This window comes from Amphichorda felina (genome assembly GCF_050947745.1).
Source record: "Amphichorda felina strain 45539 chromosome Unknown scaffold_4, whole genome shotgun sequence".
In the NCBI taxonomy this organism is placed as follows: Eukaryota; Fungi; Ascomycota; class Sordariomycetes; order Hypocreales; family Bionectriaceae; genus Amphichorda; species Amphichorda felina.
In genome coordinates, this window is record NW_028145046.1 from 2,346,798 (window position 1) to 2,362,870 (window position 16,073).

Genomic DNA, 16,073 nt, shown 5'->3' on the forward strand with positions numbered 1-16,073 from the left:
TCGATGGAGAGGAGCGAATCTACACCAAGTGACGCAAGACTTGCACGACCTGTTGCTTCCCCCCGGCGTCTGTCATTCCGGCTGGGCGGTCAACCATCGATCTGATCAAGCTCTTCGACGCCGAGGCTCTCATGACCGTGCCGAGCATTGTCGACGACATCTTATCGCTTCCAGAAAGCAAGAAGAGAGGCACCCTCGACACACTGAGACGTCTCAGGTTTGTCGCTGTCGGTGGAGGAGCCCTGGGGGTCGCGACTGGCGAGTCCCTGGTCCAGAACAACATCAAGCTAGTCAACCACTACGGCATTACGGAGATCGGGGCTATCGCCCCTGTGTTTTGTCCACGAGAGGACTATGATTGGCATTACCTCCGCCTCCGTGATGACCTCGGTCTGCAATTGCAACCCATCTCCAGCTCAGACAGGTACAAATTGATCGGGCATCCCATCGGTTGGGGTAGATCGTTTGATGTGCAGGATGAGCCGGAACGCAATCCAAACAATCCTGCTCGGGATGAGGTACGCATAATTGGACGCATGGACGATATTATAGTCCTCAAGTCGGGAGAGAAAGTCCTGCCCCGGCTTCTCGAGATGTCACTGATGGCGGACGCGGCAATACAGACTGCTGTCTGTGTTGAAAGCGGCTTCTTCGAGGTCCTGGTCATCATGGAGCCATCGCCATGTTGACAACGCGGTGAAACGGCTCCTGGGCCAAAAAGGGGACATTGGTGATGATAACCGCGGTATGGGTCAAACGGCGAGAGTTAGGATGCAACCAGGTCTGAACTGTTGTCAGAGGCTGGGGTTAGAATTGTCGAATAGAGTGAAGATGTCTGTCGCAGGCAACTAAGCTGTATTGATCTCTGAGGCCTTCCATCGAGTATGTGGGGTTGAAGCCCCTTGTAGACCAAACCGCAGTCTGGGAGATCACATGACCAGCTCCCCAGGCTCCTTCCCTTCGAGGGCCCTAGCACATGTACATGTAAAGTACATGTAGGCTTCCAAAAGTAAGCATGAGCAGGAACAAGTTACTAGTTCTGAAATATGACTCATTACCTATAGATTACAAGCAGTGTCTTGAGTAGTATTATCCTATCCTGGCTCCTCACCGTGTATATAGCTGGGTTGATTAGGGGATAGAAGAGGAACACGTAGATGGCCTTACATACGCAAGTTGGTAATTGTAATATCATCTATTCTGCAGTACATTCATCTACCAGGAGTCCACGTCTGACGGTCTGTGACATATCTGTCTGGCTTGACAACCCCTGTCTCAGGCATCACAATCGGTCAAAGTTGTCAGATCCTTCCACAACTCCAAGTTTGCCTGATCCGAGTTGATGCTACTCGTGACAATCTCATAGGCGTCCCTTCCAACGACGAGCCTGGGAGGCAGTTCACGGCCCTCGGCCTTTCCCGAGCCTGTGAGGGCCTCGACAATCACCGCAGCACCCTTGTCTGGATCTCCAGGCTGCTGGCGGTCGTACGCATCTAATGCTTGCATCGCGGTGCCGGTCCCCTCCTCCAGATCGGCGATGGCCTTCTCGGCCTGGACCCGGTGCCCGGGGGCCAGGAAGTTGGTGCGGAAGTAGCCGGGCTCGAGGCAGGTGACCTTGATGCCGAGGTGGGCGACCTCGAGACGCAGGGACTCGGATATTCTAGCGGCGCAGGCCTTGGTCGCGCAGTACAGGCCGGCAGCTGCGGTGCCGCGCCAGCCGCCGATGCTGCCCAGGTTGGCTACGGTGCCGCTCCTCTGCCTGCGCATGACGGGCAGGACGGCGCGGAGGACGTTGAGCTGGCCGAAGACATTGGTGTTGAAGGCGGCCTGGATCTCTTCGTGGCTGCACTCTTCGACGCCGCCGGTGAGGATGTACCCGGCGTTGTTGATCAAGATGTCGATCCTGCCACCTGTCCTGGCCAAGATGCTCTCCACGACGGCTGCAAGGGTTGCGTCCGAGTCTGTGACATCCAGACGTTCCAGGATGGCCCCCTTTTCACCGAGGTCTGCCAGTTTCTTGGGATCTCGAGCAGTGGCAACGACAGTATCGCCTCGGGCAAGAGCAGCAAGAGCAATATTTTGGCCGAAGCCAGAAGAGCATCCTGTGATGACCCAGACCTTACTCGCGGACATCGTTCTTTGCTGAATTCAGTGGCAAGAATAATACTTATGAGTGGGGAGGCGAGCAAGAGATAATGAGAGGTGTAACGGAGCTGAGGGCTGTGAAAGGAAGTAGTGATAGATCTCACGGTCAGGGAACTGCTTTAGAAAACTGATCAGGCTTCGCACATATATGTAGACGTCGCGAGGAGGTTGCTGTGTGGGCAGGCCACGGAGGAGCGGGATGGTGAGACATTGAACCGGTGACCTTAAGCAACAACAGCAGGGTGTTTTTGCCCGTAGACGTAGTCATGCAGTTAGAGTAGGCCTGTGGGCAGAACAACTTGAACAGCGTTACAATTGTTTTGCGGCATCCCGACAGAAACGGCGTTTGTGGTTATTGGATCTTGGGCACTACATCATTCAGCAGGGCCAAGCAAAGTAATATTTCGGAGTTAATGCCGTTCTGGGAGCTTACCGGTCGTCGGGACCGGAGTACAGCACGCCATACTGTAGTACAGACCTGTTGTTGGGAGGTTAGGTCGCTTTGCTACATGTATCCGTACATTTAGGCTCCATGTTTCTTATCGCCGAATTGTCTATCGCCTAACACCTAAACGCCGATTGAGCCGTCGGGTTTACCAAGTCGTTGGGACGGAGCAGCAGCAGCATGTATTGGGGGGTGGAACAAGGCTTTCTGGCCCTTGTTCTTACCGGATCTCGTAAGTTTCTACAATTGGTATCATTTTTCTTCCGTTTTTTTTCTTCAAAACTATCTCCCATGCATAGGAGATAGGAATTGGAGAATGGAGGACTCTTGATTCTAATACTAGGTAGTATGTAAACGAGCGACAAAGCTCATCGTCGGTCTAGTCTCTTATACCATGCCATGATGCCTCATCCGTTGATCCAGTAACAAGACTGCCCCCCTCCTTTTTTTTTTTTGTCTTGACACGATAGCCGCTCAGTATAGGCGTTTGAAATACGCTTCTTCTTTTCCTTCTTCTTTTTCTATCCCCTGGCTAATAATTGCTAATACAGATCTTGCATAGTCATCTCTATCTTGACCTTCTCTTGAATTGGCCGGGCAATGTCTACTAGATACTTGACCAGCTCATGGTCGCATTTTTCAATTACCAGGACAGCCTTGAACGTCCCTAGCTGGGGACCACCATCTGAGCCCGTCTCCTGTTTCGTCTTGATGTAATCCGGCACCCTGGGAGAATCCTCAAGACTGGGAAAGACCTGTGGGAATTTGGCGCCGGCCTCCGCAACGAGCTGATATGCGTCAGGGTATGACTGCCCGCCGTCGTCAATTTTGGTGCCCTGCGCAGAACCGGAGAACGCATCGTCAACCACCTCGTCTGTCTCCTCCCGTGACATAACGGGGGAGCTCCATGTAAAGCCAGTTGAAAGCTTCCGACATTATGCCTTCGCTGGGTGCCAATCCTGGGCCACTCTCGGAATCCAGGTTGGCTTCGGGTGTTTCAAGAAGCAAATGTTGCAGAGCAGATCCAGCCCTCTGCTCTGATTTGTCACATGGTAAAAAATTCATAGGACCAAGCGTATAACTGCCTTGGTTGCGGCCGGGGGAGGGAATCTCATCCAGATATGTGTAGTCCTGCAGCCCCTGAAGCTCCGCGGGTCCCGTGACACCCTCCCTGGTCGTGGAACCAGCGCTGGGATTCATCAGTTGACCGGAGCGTTCCTCAGAATCCGACTGGTTGGTGGCACCTGACAGGAGTCTCCGGCTAAGTATGGTATGCATACATGTGGTTTTGTCAACAAAGTTGATCAGCCGGATTTGCACAGCCCCCAGGCGGGAGATGTATATATCATATACTTAGGTAGGTAATTATGAAATGACTGTACCGATTCTTGAGGTTGTTTCTTGCTCTGGTTGGATAGTGTTGTTGGCAAATATACTTCCAGTCGTGGCCAGACTTCTGGACCAACTCTAGCAGCAGGTGGTCCTGGAGACTTTCAGCTCAGAACACTTGGACCTGCCGAGGCTATCTGGTATGGTAATTGTGTGAAGAAGCCGGCCTTACCTCTCCAGCGGTCCACTCCCGACGGTCGAGTTTTGGATCTAGCATATATTACCACCGTTTTAAGTACTCTATCCCAATATCACGGTCAGCCTCTCGTGTTGATTATGAACCTGATGGGATAAATGCTGCAGCATGCGAAGGCATGTTCATACAAGGTGTGTATGCCGAGGTTTGGAGATCAAACTCACGTTCAGGGCTCGGGGAGCCAAATTTTTGAGCTATCTGCGTCCACCTGGGGCCACATTAGCTCTTCTAGGATCTGGGTCCCCGGGGCCGATTAGGACTTCCGAAGTCTGGGCTGGGACTCGCCTCTGCCCATGCTTGTCCACTGCCTGACGGAGTACCTTGTCTTCAACCCTGCTCCACGGCCCGCTCCTCAGCCCCCCGCAGACCTTGTTGACCCAGCGCTTACGGCAGTCTTTGTTTGTGCGACCGGGAAGCTTGCCGGCGATGCGATGCCAATCATTGACTGATCCGATGGACGCTGGAGCGACATCGAATCAGCCGAGTTCATGGGGAGTACAGCATCCACGAGGAGGATCTGATCCTGCCTAGCAACAATGACCCAACACGCACACATTGTACACACACATGATCGTATTATCACACATCCACACACATTGAGCCTGCCGTCTCGACTTTTATCACAACCTCGGTCCTTCCGTTAGCAGAACTGGCAAGGCCTTTGGGATACTTCTCTGTAGAATGACCAGGGCCCTGCAACAGTGCAACATTGCAAAACACATGTGCGCCCCCGCTTCCTGTATATCAACGGTTGTGGGCTCGCTCTGTGTGGTTGTTGGTCGTTGGGACATACCCTATTCACAACACCATCTATTTTGTTTGCGTTGTAGCAAACGCAGCACTTGTATCCGACCGTAGGTAGTTGTTGAGTCGTTGTGGGAAGAATATGTATTACTCGTAGAGTTGTAGTCAGACCATAGGTAAGCAGATGGGGGCTCTTGGCGTCGTCCTTGATACGCACAAACGGAATCCACACATGCAGGTGTTGTTGGGGTCATCCCTGCCATGAGACGGCGGCACGATGTCAATGTTGAAGCCCGTGCTACTATGCACAAGTGTAACACTACGCAAACTTCAGTCTGCACATTGGAGCCCAAAGATCGATGATGATGTCTGTCTGACAGCCTTGTGCAAACCCCACCTTCCAAAACCACCATTCGGACGCTCCTCTAGTCCTCTAGTTCTCCTTCCTAATCCAATTCCTTCTGATCTAATGAGTCGTACCTACCTCGTATGCGTGAAACGAAATGCAGCTCGAGATGTGGTGTTGGGTGATCTGTGTGGATGCAGATGCTATCAGGGCGCCTGACTTTCAACACCATCTATCCATCTTGTGCACCAAGGCAAATTGTGGCACGCCAGCCTTATTGCAGGGTGCGAAATGCAGATCCACGGTCCGCCTGGTCTAGAATAGCCGGCATGGCATGGTAACACCAGTAACTACCAGTAACTACTCTAGGTGCTGCCTAATATCCCGCCGTACACAGCGGCTCGCTCCTGTCACCATTCCCCAACCAACATCAGTGCCTAGCTCGGTAGGAACGAAACCCCCAGTTCATGCAACACCACTGTTGATTAGTAGTGTCTAAGCTGACTATGCTCGCCTACTCGCGGGTCATAGCCCGGCAGGACTAATTCGACAAGACCAACCTGGCTGCGGCAGTCCCAGACCCTCCTTAGACGGAGCCCAGCCCGTTCTGCCAGGCCCCTAAATCGTAGAGCTTCCTTTCTATGCCGTTGATGATTGCCATCATGGCAAGGTCACGCTAGTGGGAGTAGCGTGTGTAATACTCCCAGTTAGCCAGCAGTGGTTGCGGTGCCGGAGGAAGCTCCTCGCATCCAACAGTCGTGTTCATGACCTGGTCGCCACCTGTTTATTGTCCACGTCAGGTATTTGCGCGGGAGGAGGAGGTGGTGGTGGTGGAAGACGAGGAGGAGATGACTTACCAGATCAAGATGCGGGATGCGGCTCAAGATGCGCACGCAGTAGCCGTCGGACCAGTCGTGCAGGACGTACCGCAGCCAGTGGACACCCGCACCCTCCATCGGGTTCTTGTCGAAGTAGTCGTGGGCAATAAACTGGATCCGTCCAGAGGCGAGAGCATCCGGGCTCTCTCGGGGCCATACCTCTACCTTGGCCCTCTCGATAGCCGGCGCGTGGTCCTGCAGGACAAATCGCAGGTGCGGGTAGAGCTGGGCCGGCTGGAGGCAGAAGCCGCCTATAACCGTTGACTCGAACAGCCAGTCCCCGGTCAGACTATGGAGAACCATCTGCCAGATCACTAGAACAGAGGAGCATCCCTTACCTACTCCACCCCCGACATCGACTAGGGTGGCCGATCCAAGTAACTCCGAAGGAAAATCTGCATTACAACAGTGCTAGCGCGAGATATCACTTCATTATGGCGCACTTGAATTATATACTAGGCCTATTCCCTAGACCGATTCCCCCGGTGAATGGAGGAGTTCAACATAGGGTCGTTGGACTCGTTTGGGGCCCTCGCCATGGATATGAGCCTGGCCAAACACTCTCCTTCCTCCAACCATGGCGAGGCTAAATATGCCGTGCTCTAGCCGTGAAATTCGCCCATGGGTGGAGGCAGCAGCATCAGTATCAGCCTCTCCCGGAGTATTGACAAGCTCGGCCCCAAAGAGGCCCGGGTAAACCACCTTACGCCCGTAATCTACACCTGCACTTGGACCCTCGCGCAGAAGCTCCGAGGCGCCGGTTTTCTCCTCGAGCCAGTCCCATCGAGGCTTAGAACTGCCCATGCCTTCTTGCTAGACGGTTTCTGCGACGGCATAGGACGCGCCCTTGACCGGGTCGTGGAGGGTCCGCGGAAGGTGATCGGAGCTAGTATAGATATCCAAGCCGCTAGTCGAGGGCGATAGGTCTGTAAGGAGAGTGGAATTTTAAAATGTGCACTTCCAACAGCAGGATGTATGCTCTCAGCGGCTCATTGTTGACAAGTGCAGCAGACACAACATTGTTGGTAAATACATCGGAGCGAATCTCTTTGAACATGTGGATGGAGCATAGGCAACGCAACAGTCGAGCTACAAGGTTAGCAGTGTGGCACAGCGGTCAGCGTCATACTCAAGTATCAAGACAGGCTCAGGCACTGGAAGTTTTTTCACATAGTTTCCATGGCTCTGTGCCAACTTGGGATGAGAGGGTGTCGATGGTCTCGCCCTCGGCGCCCGCCCGCGCAAGCAGGTCGATCAGGGACTCTTCTGGCGTCAGCAGCAATATGCAAGGCACGAGCCTCGAAGTACTGGGACGAGACCTCGAGTAGACGATTCTGCAGCTGAGCAACCAGCTCGATGAGGCTCCCTGCTGCAGCTAGCAAGATACGTTGAGCACTGAACTGCTCCCACGTGGAACACTCCGCTACCGGTGAAGTAGGGGAGCCGCTCCCCTGCGTGGTCGAGCGTGCCTGGACTAGCTGCCCCAAGGTGATCTGAATCAATTTTCCTAGCTGCAGCAGCTCGCGTGACACTAGATCATTGGGAAGATCCATGGTGGAAGCTGGCGAGTTATAGTGCGAGACGTTTGTGGCTGTAGCCTGTGCCAAAGCAGAAGTTGATCACCACAGCTAGATCCGATAGAGGGCGCTCCAAGACTACAGGGAGTCAGGGGCTTGAATTATGTCTTACTCTCCCAGAAAAAAAAACCCCAATACCCATTTGTCAAAGCCTCCCCAAACCCTCAGAGGCGGACACTCCATATTGTAACTTGTAAGCGGGACCGGAGTACGGAGTTAATAGCAGAGGACGTTAAGTCACGGACCTAAGTTACGGTCCCCCAGGGGTTCCAGCAGAACTCGGGGTTACTCTACAGCATCGATCCCGACGGACGAAGAGTTGAAGACAGATCTCATATTAGCGCAGAAGCAGAAGGAAGACATCGGATAGTAGCAACCACGCGTCACAATACTACATAACGGCGCATTTGGAAGAGTCATCTGATAATCTTCAAATGTAACCTTGGAAATTACTATTAAGGCTTCCAATTATTTAGTTCACAACTAGTGGTGGCCATTTTTATTTTTTGATATCGCGAACGCTCTTGCTCGACTTAAACTTGAGGTGAGTCGTTTCTGCAATGGGACGTGAAGTTGATTGTATAGTTTTAACGGGTAGGCTTGCCAGGTACTTACTACGAGTAACACAAACTCCTCCATGGCGACCAAGCTTCCAGCCTCCACGTGGGAGAACGGCTTCCGCCAGCGTTCATCCGAAGACGCCCCCTGGGTGTGGCCAAGAGAGCACGGCGAACGTGGCGGCGATGAGGGTGACCTGTGGGACTCGAACGCCTACGTGACGGCCCCTTCAGTCGATCTTGTCTCGTCTACGACTCACAACACCCTCGGAATCAATGTCATCCGGAACTGGCCTACGCTGTACGACGGCACCAACAGCCCCCACGGCCTGCCCTCGTGGTGGGCCCCTAAGCAGGAGGTTGACGTGCTCATATGCGGTGGTAAGCATGGCCCGGCACCACGGGGCTCAACTGGAGACGATAGATGGTTATTGACCAAGATGTGGTACCATAGCTGGCCCGAGCGGTCTCGAGGTTGCCGTCAGTCTGGCTAGACAGGGCCTGTCGTTCCGAATCATCGGTAAGCTCCACCCACAGTATGCAATACAAACGGTCGAGCAGGTCTATCAGAAACGTTGGAAAATAAGATTCAAGTGCATCGGGTACATGGAACCAACCACGGGCTAATCATTCGTTTTGCATTGCAGACAAGGCCGACGGGCCCCTGACGGCAGGGCGTGCTGATGGCGTCCAACCCAGGTTCCTGGAGACCGTCGCGCAATGGGGCCTCGCAAAGGAGATCCACGACGAGGGGCCCATGATTGAACGGACGGCCATATACAAGGACGGCAAGAGGCTTGTGTTTCGCCCCTCGCATCAGTCCGACTCGAGGTACCGCGGCCTGCACGTCATCACACAGGGCCAGATTGAACGCGTCTACATCCGAGATCTGTCCCGGCACCAGGCGCTCGTGGAACGCAGCTCTACCATCTCGGACTTCCAAGTCGACGAAGCGACGAGCGAATGCTCCCATCCAGTGCGTGTGACGGTGAGCAACAGCCGCACAGGCTGTGAGGAGACGGTCAGGGCCAAGTTCCTGGTGGGAAGTGATGGCGCCGCCAGCTCGATTCGCAGATCCCTGGGTATTCCCTTTGATGGTGTCAGCACCAACATCTACTGGGGCGTCATGGACGGTATCTTTGAGTCTGATTATCCGCACGCCTGGGTTTTTGGGTAAGTCACCACCCACCGTCTCTCCTGAAATATCGTGTGTTACGGGGGTATTGTATAGGGATTAACCGAGTAACTAACCGATCCTGAAAAGGCCTGTCATCAGCTCTAAACATGGGGTCTGTGTAGTGATACCGCGAGAGAATGGATACATGAGGTATTTATAATTTATCCCAACCTCTACAAGTTTGTATCAGCCGCACTGACCTCACGGCTGGCGTGCAGATTGTACACCCAGCTAGATGTTTCTCACACAGGTCCCATTTCTGCTTCCCGACAAGCAAGCGACCCGATCTTTGCTGAATCTGGGGGCAGGGTCGATGTCCATTCAGTTACTCCCGATGAGGTTCTGGAGCAAGCAAACCGCATCTTCAGCCCGTACAAGCTGAAGTTTGGAGCTCCGCTTAGTTGGTTTGCCATCTGGAAGAGTGAGACGACCCATTCATTCTACCCTTTGATAATTCTAAACAGAAGAAGGAAATAAAGGTGAAATTTGTGGATAATGGGCTAATTGTACATCTTGTTCCAGTTTCTGAGCGCGTGGCTCGTTCCTACTCTTCGCCCGACTTGCGGGTGCACTTGGTCGGCGATGCAGCGTATGTCTCCTTTGATGATGCTACTAGTGGAATTCCAAGCACCTCCAGTGGTATTCCAATTTCCTGCTAATTCCACGGCTAATTCAACTTTAGACACGTGCACAGCGTAATGGGGGCCTTCGGGCTCAATGCCTCCATTCTCGATGCCGCAAACCTTGCCTGGAAGCTGGGTCTCGTCACCAAGAACGAGGCCAAGATGGACGTCCTCTTGCCCACATATGGCACTGAACGACGCAAGCATGCCGTCCGGATCATCGAGGTCTCGGGCGAGTACCTACGCTGGCTGGGCGGATCGACGGTGCCTCTCGCTAATCTGAGAGACCTGGAGGCTCTGCAGGCCCGTGATGTGGAAGCTACCAGTGGCGGTAGCAGTATTCATTCTGACCATTCCACAAATAACAGTACCGAGAACGGGATCGCCAGGCCTGAAGCTGACAAGAACGCCAACAATTTGTCAATCAATGGCTCGAAAGTCGAGGAACCCACAGACTCTCGGGCTGAGGATCTCAAGTTCCTCACAGAGTTCTTCAAGGCCAACGGGAAGTTTCTTCTCGGAGTCGACTGTCCATATGATGAATCTATCCTTGCTCCCTCCCAGCATGAGGCCCCTGGCCGGCAGCGCGCGGTTCGAGTCAAGAACGGGGTTCGGGCTCCCAATCCCAGGGTCTGCTTCGCTGCCGACGAGACTGGCTACCTGTACGATAAGCTGGCTGGCCCTCCACGCTTCCATCTTGTGCTGTTTTGCTCCTCCATGTCAGGAAGAGAGGTGCGTCGCCAGGTAAAGGCGTTCCTGGGCGGCCTGCGCAGCCCAGACGGGTACTACAACCGTTTTGGGGGCGTGTCCCGTTTCAACCTTGTCCTCGTCGTCAAGCTTCTGCCATTCGAATGGGAGAATATGTCCGATGCGGAGATAATGTCCATCAAAGACTCGCTGACATCGATGGAGGCCACCATCTTGTACGACGACAGGGCCCCAGATGAAGATGCCCACACTACCTGGGGAGTCAACCAGTTGACGGGTGGAGTGGCGGTCATCCGGCCGGACCTCTGGGTGTCTCTGACGGCTTTCCCTGACGAGACGGATCGGATCGAGGGGTTTTTCGAGGGATTCATGCTGTGAGCTTGGCTGTAGCAATGCTTGACTAGGGGGCTAAGATGGTACTTGGGAACGGGACTAAAACGTTAGACACTCCATTTTTGGCTCAACGCTCAAAGGTGCTGTGACTACACACATATACATAATGAAGCCGTGTTATTAAACACTATATTACTAAATACTAATCTTATACGGCTGTCTTTGACTGTGAACAGGACGAGTTGGTAATGCGAAACGACACGTATACTTCCGGCGCTACCATAGACATCAACTCTCGTCCAGGAAATTCAAGGCATCCTTCATAAATCCGGGCCCAGTGTGGTGATATAGCAATACATGATCGCTGTTCTCATACACCCTGACAATATGCTCCGCCGCTCTGGGAAACCAGTCGTAGACCTCGTCCGGCTGGCTGCCGCATCTCCCGGGGCCACCTCTCGGCGCTGACTTGGCTGGTCATCTTAGACAAATGCACTATGCCTTCACCGTATATTCTTCCGATTTGTACTTGAGTTTTGTTCTACAGAAGTTCTCCGAAATTTGCTCGAGCTTCGCCCACATCCAGGGGCTGGCCGGCCTCCACACAGTTATGCCCATCACACCACGAGCCATCAAGAGGACAAGAACGTCCGTCGCTTGCAGGAGATCCAGCGCAGATACGACCCGGCTCTTGTCTTCCAGAGACTTGTCACGGGAGGACAGGAGATACCACTCTACCCAGCTTCATGAGCACAGGACTTGGACTAAGTATCTGAATTCCAAAGTCAACTAGCCAGGGCTGGATAGCTTCACATACTAGTGGTGTGGCTTGTGGCCAATTTCACCTGGATGATCGCAGCTGACGTTCAAATTTGTCCTGTATTTAAATGTAGGTTCATACACATTGGTGGAATACATGGAGTTTTCTATGAGTGGGCTTGAGATTCTCCCGTGTTTCCTTAAGGTCTGCATCATATAACTCTCTAGTTTAAACTGCTCGATCTAAAAGAAATTTCTATTATTTTATAGCACGGGGGTGCAAAGCCTGTGCTCGAGGTATTCCCAAATTAACATCAATTCATCAAGATAAATCTACTTTACTAAATTGTAAAATGGTTCAAGCTAAGTATACATTGCCTTCGTGATGGTCGTCTGCGCCCTATATGCAAGTGCGCCAGTTCGAGAGTGTATCCAAGGTCGCTCTGCTACGCATGGAAAGCATACGTCCCCAGTAGGTATAAAGCATGCCTGCTCCTTTCCCCCAAGTAATGATCCATGATATTCGTATCCCAAAACACCTTAAGCCATGCCCTGCTACCTCACCATCACTTCATTCCAGGTCAGGTAGCCAGCCCCCGAGACTTTCAAATTCAGACCCGTGCTCCCCGATGCCCGGCCGCTGAATATGAGGGGCTCCAACACTCCCGCTTGAGCCATCGCCGAACACGAAGATTGGTGTGCCTCCGTCGGAGCTAGAGGTGGTCACTGGATTCCCGCCGCTCATACCCCAGCTCTCGAAGCCCTGCTGCCACCGTGCACTATCGGTGAGGAACCAGTCTGGACTGTCAATGTTGACGTTTCCTGGTGGAACCTGCCTCATGTTTGGCTGAGAGGTTGCAGCAGTGGCCTCACGGGGGAGGTTGCTGCGGTTCGCGGTCGCGTAGGACCCAGGATAGCTGGTAACACCCGCGCTACTAGGTGGTTGTGACCAAGCTCCGAGCATGTCGGGTGCGTCAAATGTTACATCTGCGTCATCTAGGTGGAGTTGATGTTGCTCGTGTTGCGCGCCAGGCTGGCGCATCTGCCCACCAGCCATCCCCTGTACAGATGCCTGGATCCCCATCTGGTTGTCGATACTTGGCGGTGCTTGTTGTTGACTTTGGGCTATGTGTGCCTGAGTGTACTGGCTCAGGGGACTGACTTCCCTGTTTGAACCTTGAAACCCTAGCCCTCTCTCTGACAAAGATGGTGACGTGCCTGGCTGGGATCTGGGCGATGGGACATCCGAGGTACTATAGTATCCGTATTTTTCATCCGTCCTTTGCAGGACAAACGCCGCATCCTCTGGCAGTTCACACTTCCACTTTCGCGCCAATACACTCAGTATACAGAGGGTACGCCTCGCGCAGGGCCAGTCCTCAGCGATTTCCTCGAGGTGCTTGACTCCATGGATGATATCCCTCCTTGCTGTCTTCTCAGGCAAGTTGAGTAGGTGAATGGTGCAGGCGCTGTGGATCATGTAGACAGCAATGTTGCATATCTGTCGGAGGTTCCACGTCTTCTTGTAGAGGCGCGTGAGCTTAGAAATAGCTCCGGCGTGGGCGGTGCATATGCGTCTTGGCGAGACATGGCTCGGAAGGGGAGAGGCCGAGGGGTTGTATTTGAGGAATGGCCGGAAGAGGTGTATGTATTGAAGGTGGAAGAACATACTTGGGGAAAGTTAGTAAATGAACTTGACTGGAATAAGTGCCATGAGTGTCCCGGAATTACTTACTGCATGAGGATTACGTTGGGTAGAGGCAATTGTCCTTCCCTAGGTTCAAACTCTTGAGGCAACTCCTTGAGCCATTCCTCGAGACGCTGGTGAAGCTCGCTCAGCTTCTTCAATTCGACAGCCTTTCCGCTTGACCGCCCGATGTGGTTGGGGTGGTAGAAGAAGATGAGAAGATCACTGCTAATCTCGCAGAGCTTCAACAGCTGTAGCGCAATAGCCCGGGTGCGTGAAGGCTGTGCCAGTGTCTCGTCGAACCCACTGTCTGGGAATGGCGACCACAAGTCGCTGTCCTCATCGGGGAAAACGTCAAATTTGGAGACGTTGAAGGAGGTTTTGGGAAGGAGAGGCAGCCGACCAAGGTAGTTGGACCAGCACTTGTCAAAGAGAAAGCATCCCCAGAAGGTGATTCTTCTGGCGTCAATCTCATGTTCCGTCATTCGCTCCTTCTCCAATCCCCCTAATTCGAGGTCGAGACCAATATCCTGAGCCATGCGGAAACTCATTCCACTATACACCCATCCCTTGGCCTCCCTCGCGCAACCAGCTTCGCGTACCGACATGAGGGCCAGCGCCTGGACAGTGACCAGCCGGGGCTTCTCGTACTCGCCGTTCTCGATGATGATACGCTTCGCTTCAGCAAAAAAGTGATCTCCCTTGGTCCGACTGTCTCCTGGTGTACCGTACGCCTCTGGTATATCGGTGAAATGGCAGCCTAGAGCCAACATGGTGTTCACCAGCAAGGAAGAACAGTACACAGTGCCATCGTGTGCTAGACCTGCTCTGCCCTTGGCATAGTCTCTCTCGAACATCTTCCTCGACAATGTCGTGAAGTATTGATAGTGGTAGTTGAAGTACTTGTTCATGAGATGTGTGATGAGTCCGGGGTCGTCGGTGACGCGAGTCCAGGTTGTGATTGGGTCGGTTCCGGGAGCGTAGTCCTCGAAATGAAGTTCCTCATTGATATTTTCCTGAGGGTCACCCAGGTAGATGAGATGGGATGTGCCGCCGATGAAACGTACGGAACCGTTCTCGACCCGTAACTCACCCATCTTGCGAGCGAGGTCCCTTTCACCCTCGACAGCCATGCCAGCATCAAACTCGTCATCCGACCGCTCGGACGGATTGTCGTCCTCATGAAAATCTTGCTTGATGATCTGCTCCGCCACCGAGTCGAGGCTATCGCATGTGCGTATCCTCCTGACGATGCTAAAGGCCTCATCTTCGGACCCATTGAGAATGGCCTCGATGAGAATCTGCAGGGTCGAGTTGCGGGCCTTCATGCTATCGACCTTGTCCTTATAGACGCCCTTGCGACGATGATCTGAGTTCGGATCATAGATGCACTCGGTGCCGTAGACACTCCCGCAGGCCGCGCAACTCGGGAGGGCGCCATCGCATTTCGACTTGCGCTTGCGACATGCGATACAGGCGGTGCTGACACATCTCCGTTTGGGGCTCGAGGCGCCAGTCCTCCGACGGGTGTTCTTCTTCCTGGGGGGAGCAGTTGAAGCCTGGGAAGCAGAGGCCTGCCATGTTGCTGTTGCTGCTGCCGATGATGATGGTGGGGCGGAAGGATCAGGCTGGCCAAAGGGCTGCGGATCATGGTGGCTACCCCCGCCAGCGCCAGCACCAACGTCCATAATGATGACAGGCAGCTGGTCCCAGCAGTCTTGGTACCTGCAGGCCTACAGGCTGATCGTTGGTCTATGTCTAACCTTCTCCGCGGGGAATTGGCAACTAGTTGGCAGCGATCCCGTTAGAAAAGATTGCTGGGCCCGTACGCGAGGTGCCGTTGTGTGAGATGAGTAACTCCGAGGAGGTTACTGGACGTTGGACAGGCCAATCCGATCGGCCGGGATGTGGGTTTGGCCCGGTGGTGGAGGTGGACCGTTTGTGGACGGTTAGTGAACAGTCTGGGACTTGGGGCCACCTGAGAGGCGGCTATCAATCAAACCACGAGGCAGCCAATCCAACTCAATTCTTCAAGCAGCGCCTCTAGACGGCGGTCTCCTCGAGGCGGGGCCTTCTAGGCTGAGAGGCTGACGACGATGGCACACAGCTTGACTGATTGGGGCCTCGTCGGGCGCTGCTGAAGAGATATCTGGTCGATGAATGCCGCCCCAACCATTACGCCCCACATGGGACTTGACTTGGGTCGGAAATAAGGTTTTAAGTGTTAAGAGGCACGCCAACGCCCAGGCGGGTCAAATGCGGATTGATCCAAGTGACCGTCGATCGCCTGGAAGACGAGGGAAGGGTAATCCGTAGAGGTGAAGACCTAAAGAGGAGAAGCGTGATGATGTGCCTGTGGGAGGTCAGGCGTACCCGTGGAAGATGCAAGAGCGACCTGATGAGTTGCAGAACTTGCAGGCGCACCTTCTTGAGACTTTTGGCTTCGGCGCTAACAGGTCGAGCAACTCCTCATTGTTCCCCCAGCCAACCTCCCAGCCGCTGGTTGCCC

The 16,073-nt window shown here is 53.6% G+C and overlaps 5 protein-coding genes across 5 annotated transcripts; 1 reads left to right on the forward strand and 4 right to left on the reverse strand.

Moving 5' to 3' along the window:
* Positions 1 to 1,275: 1,275 nt before the first annotated feature.
* ACO1O0_004519 (SDR family oxidoreductase) lies at positions 1,276 to 2,133 on the reverse strand (the record flags this gene model as incomplete). The annotated part of the gene is made up of 1 exon (XM_083193958.1): positions 1,276 to 2,133. One exon carries the CDS (start codon positions 2,131 to 2,133, stop codon positions 1,276 to 1,278), a length of 858 nt encoding a protein of 285 aa, XP_083050906.1.
* Positions 2,134 to 3,132: 999 nt separating this feature from the next.
* On the reverse strand, positions 3,133 to 3,483 carry ACO1O0_004520 (uncharacterized protein; the record flags this gene model as incomplete). Its single annotated transcript, XM_083193959.1, has 2 exons — positions 3,133 to 3,345; positions 3,376 to 3,483. 2 exons carry the CDS (start codon positions 3,481 to 3,483, stop codon positions 3,133 to 3,135), a joined length of 321 nt encoding a protein of 106 aa, XP_083050907.1.
* A 2,368-nt stretch (positions 3,484 to 5,851) lies between these two features.
* On the reverse strand, positions 5,852 to 6,446 carry ACO1O0_004521 (uncharacterized protein; the record flags this gene model as incomplete). Its single annotated transcript, XM_083193960.1, has 2 exons — positions 5,852 to 5,941; positions 6,123 to 6,446. The coding sequence occupies 2 exons, from the start codon at positions 6,444 to 6,446 to the stop codon at positions 5,852 to 5,854; spliced, it is 414 nt and encodes a 137-aa protein (XP_083050908.1).
* Positions 6,447 to 8,357: 1,911 nt separating this feature from the next.
* ACO1O0_004522 (uncharacterized protein) lies at positions 8,358 to 11,163 on the forward strand (the record flags this gene model as incomplete). Its single annotated transcript, XM_083193961.1, has 6 exons — positions 8,358 to 8,658; positions 8,732 to 8,797; positions 8,925 to 9,450; positions 9,763 to 9,854; positions 9,977 to 10,043; positions 10,149 to 11,163. 6 exons carry the CDS (start codon positions 8,358 to 8,360, stop codon positions 11,161 to 11,163), a joined length of 2,067 nt encoding a protein of 688 aa, XP_083050909.1.
* A 2,445-nt stretch (positions 11,164 to 13,608) lies between these two features.
* NIT4 (transcription factor domain-containing protein) lies at positions 13,609 to 15,252 on the reverse strand (the record flags this gene model as incomplete). The annotated part of the gene is made up of 2 exons (XM_083193962.1): positions 13,609 to 15,204; positions 15,247 to 15,252. The coding sequence occupies 2 exons, from the start codon at positions 15,250 to 15,252 to the stop codon at positions 13,609 to 13,611; spliced, it is 1,602 nt and encodes a 533-aa protein (XP_083050910.1).
* Between the last annotated feature and the right edge of the window lie 821 nt (positions 15,253 to 16,073).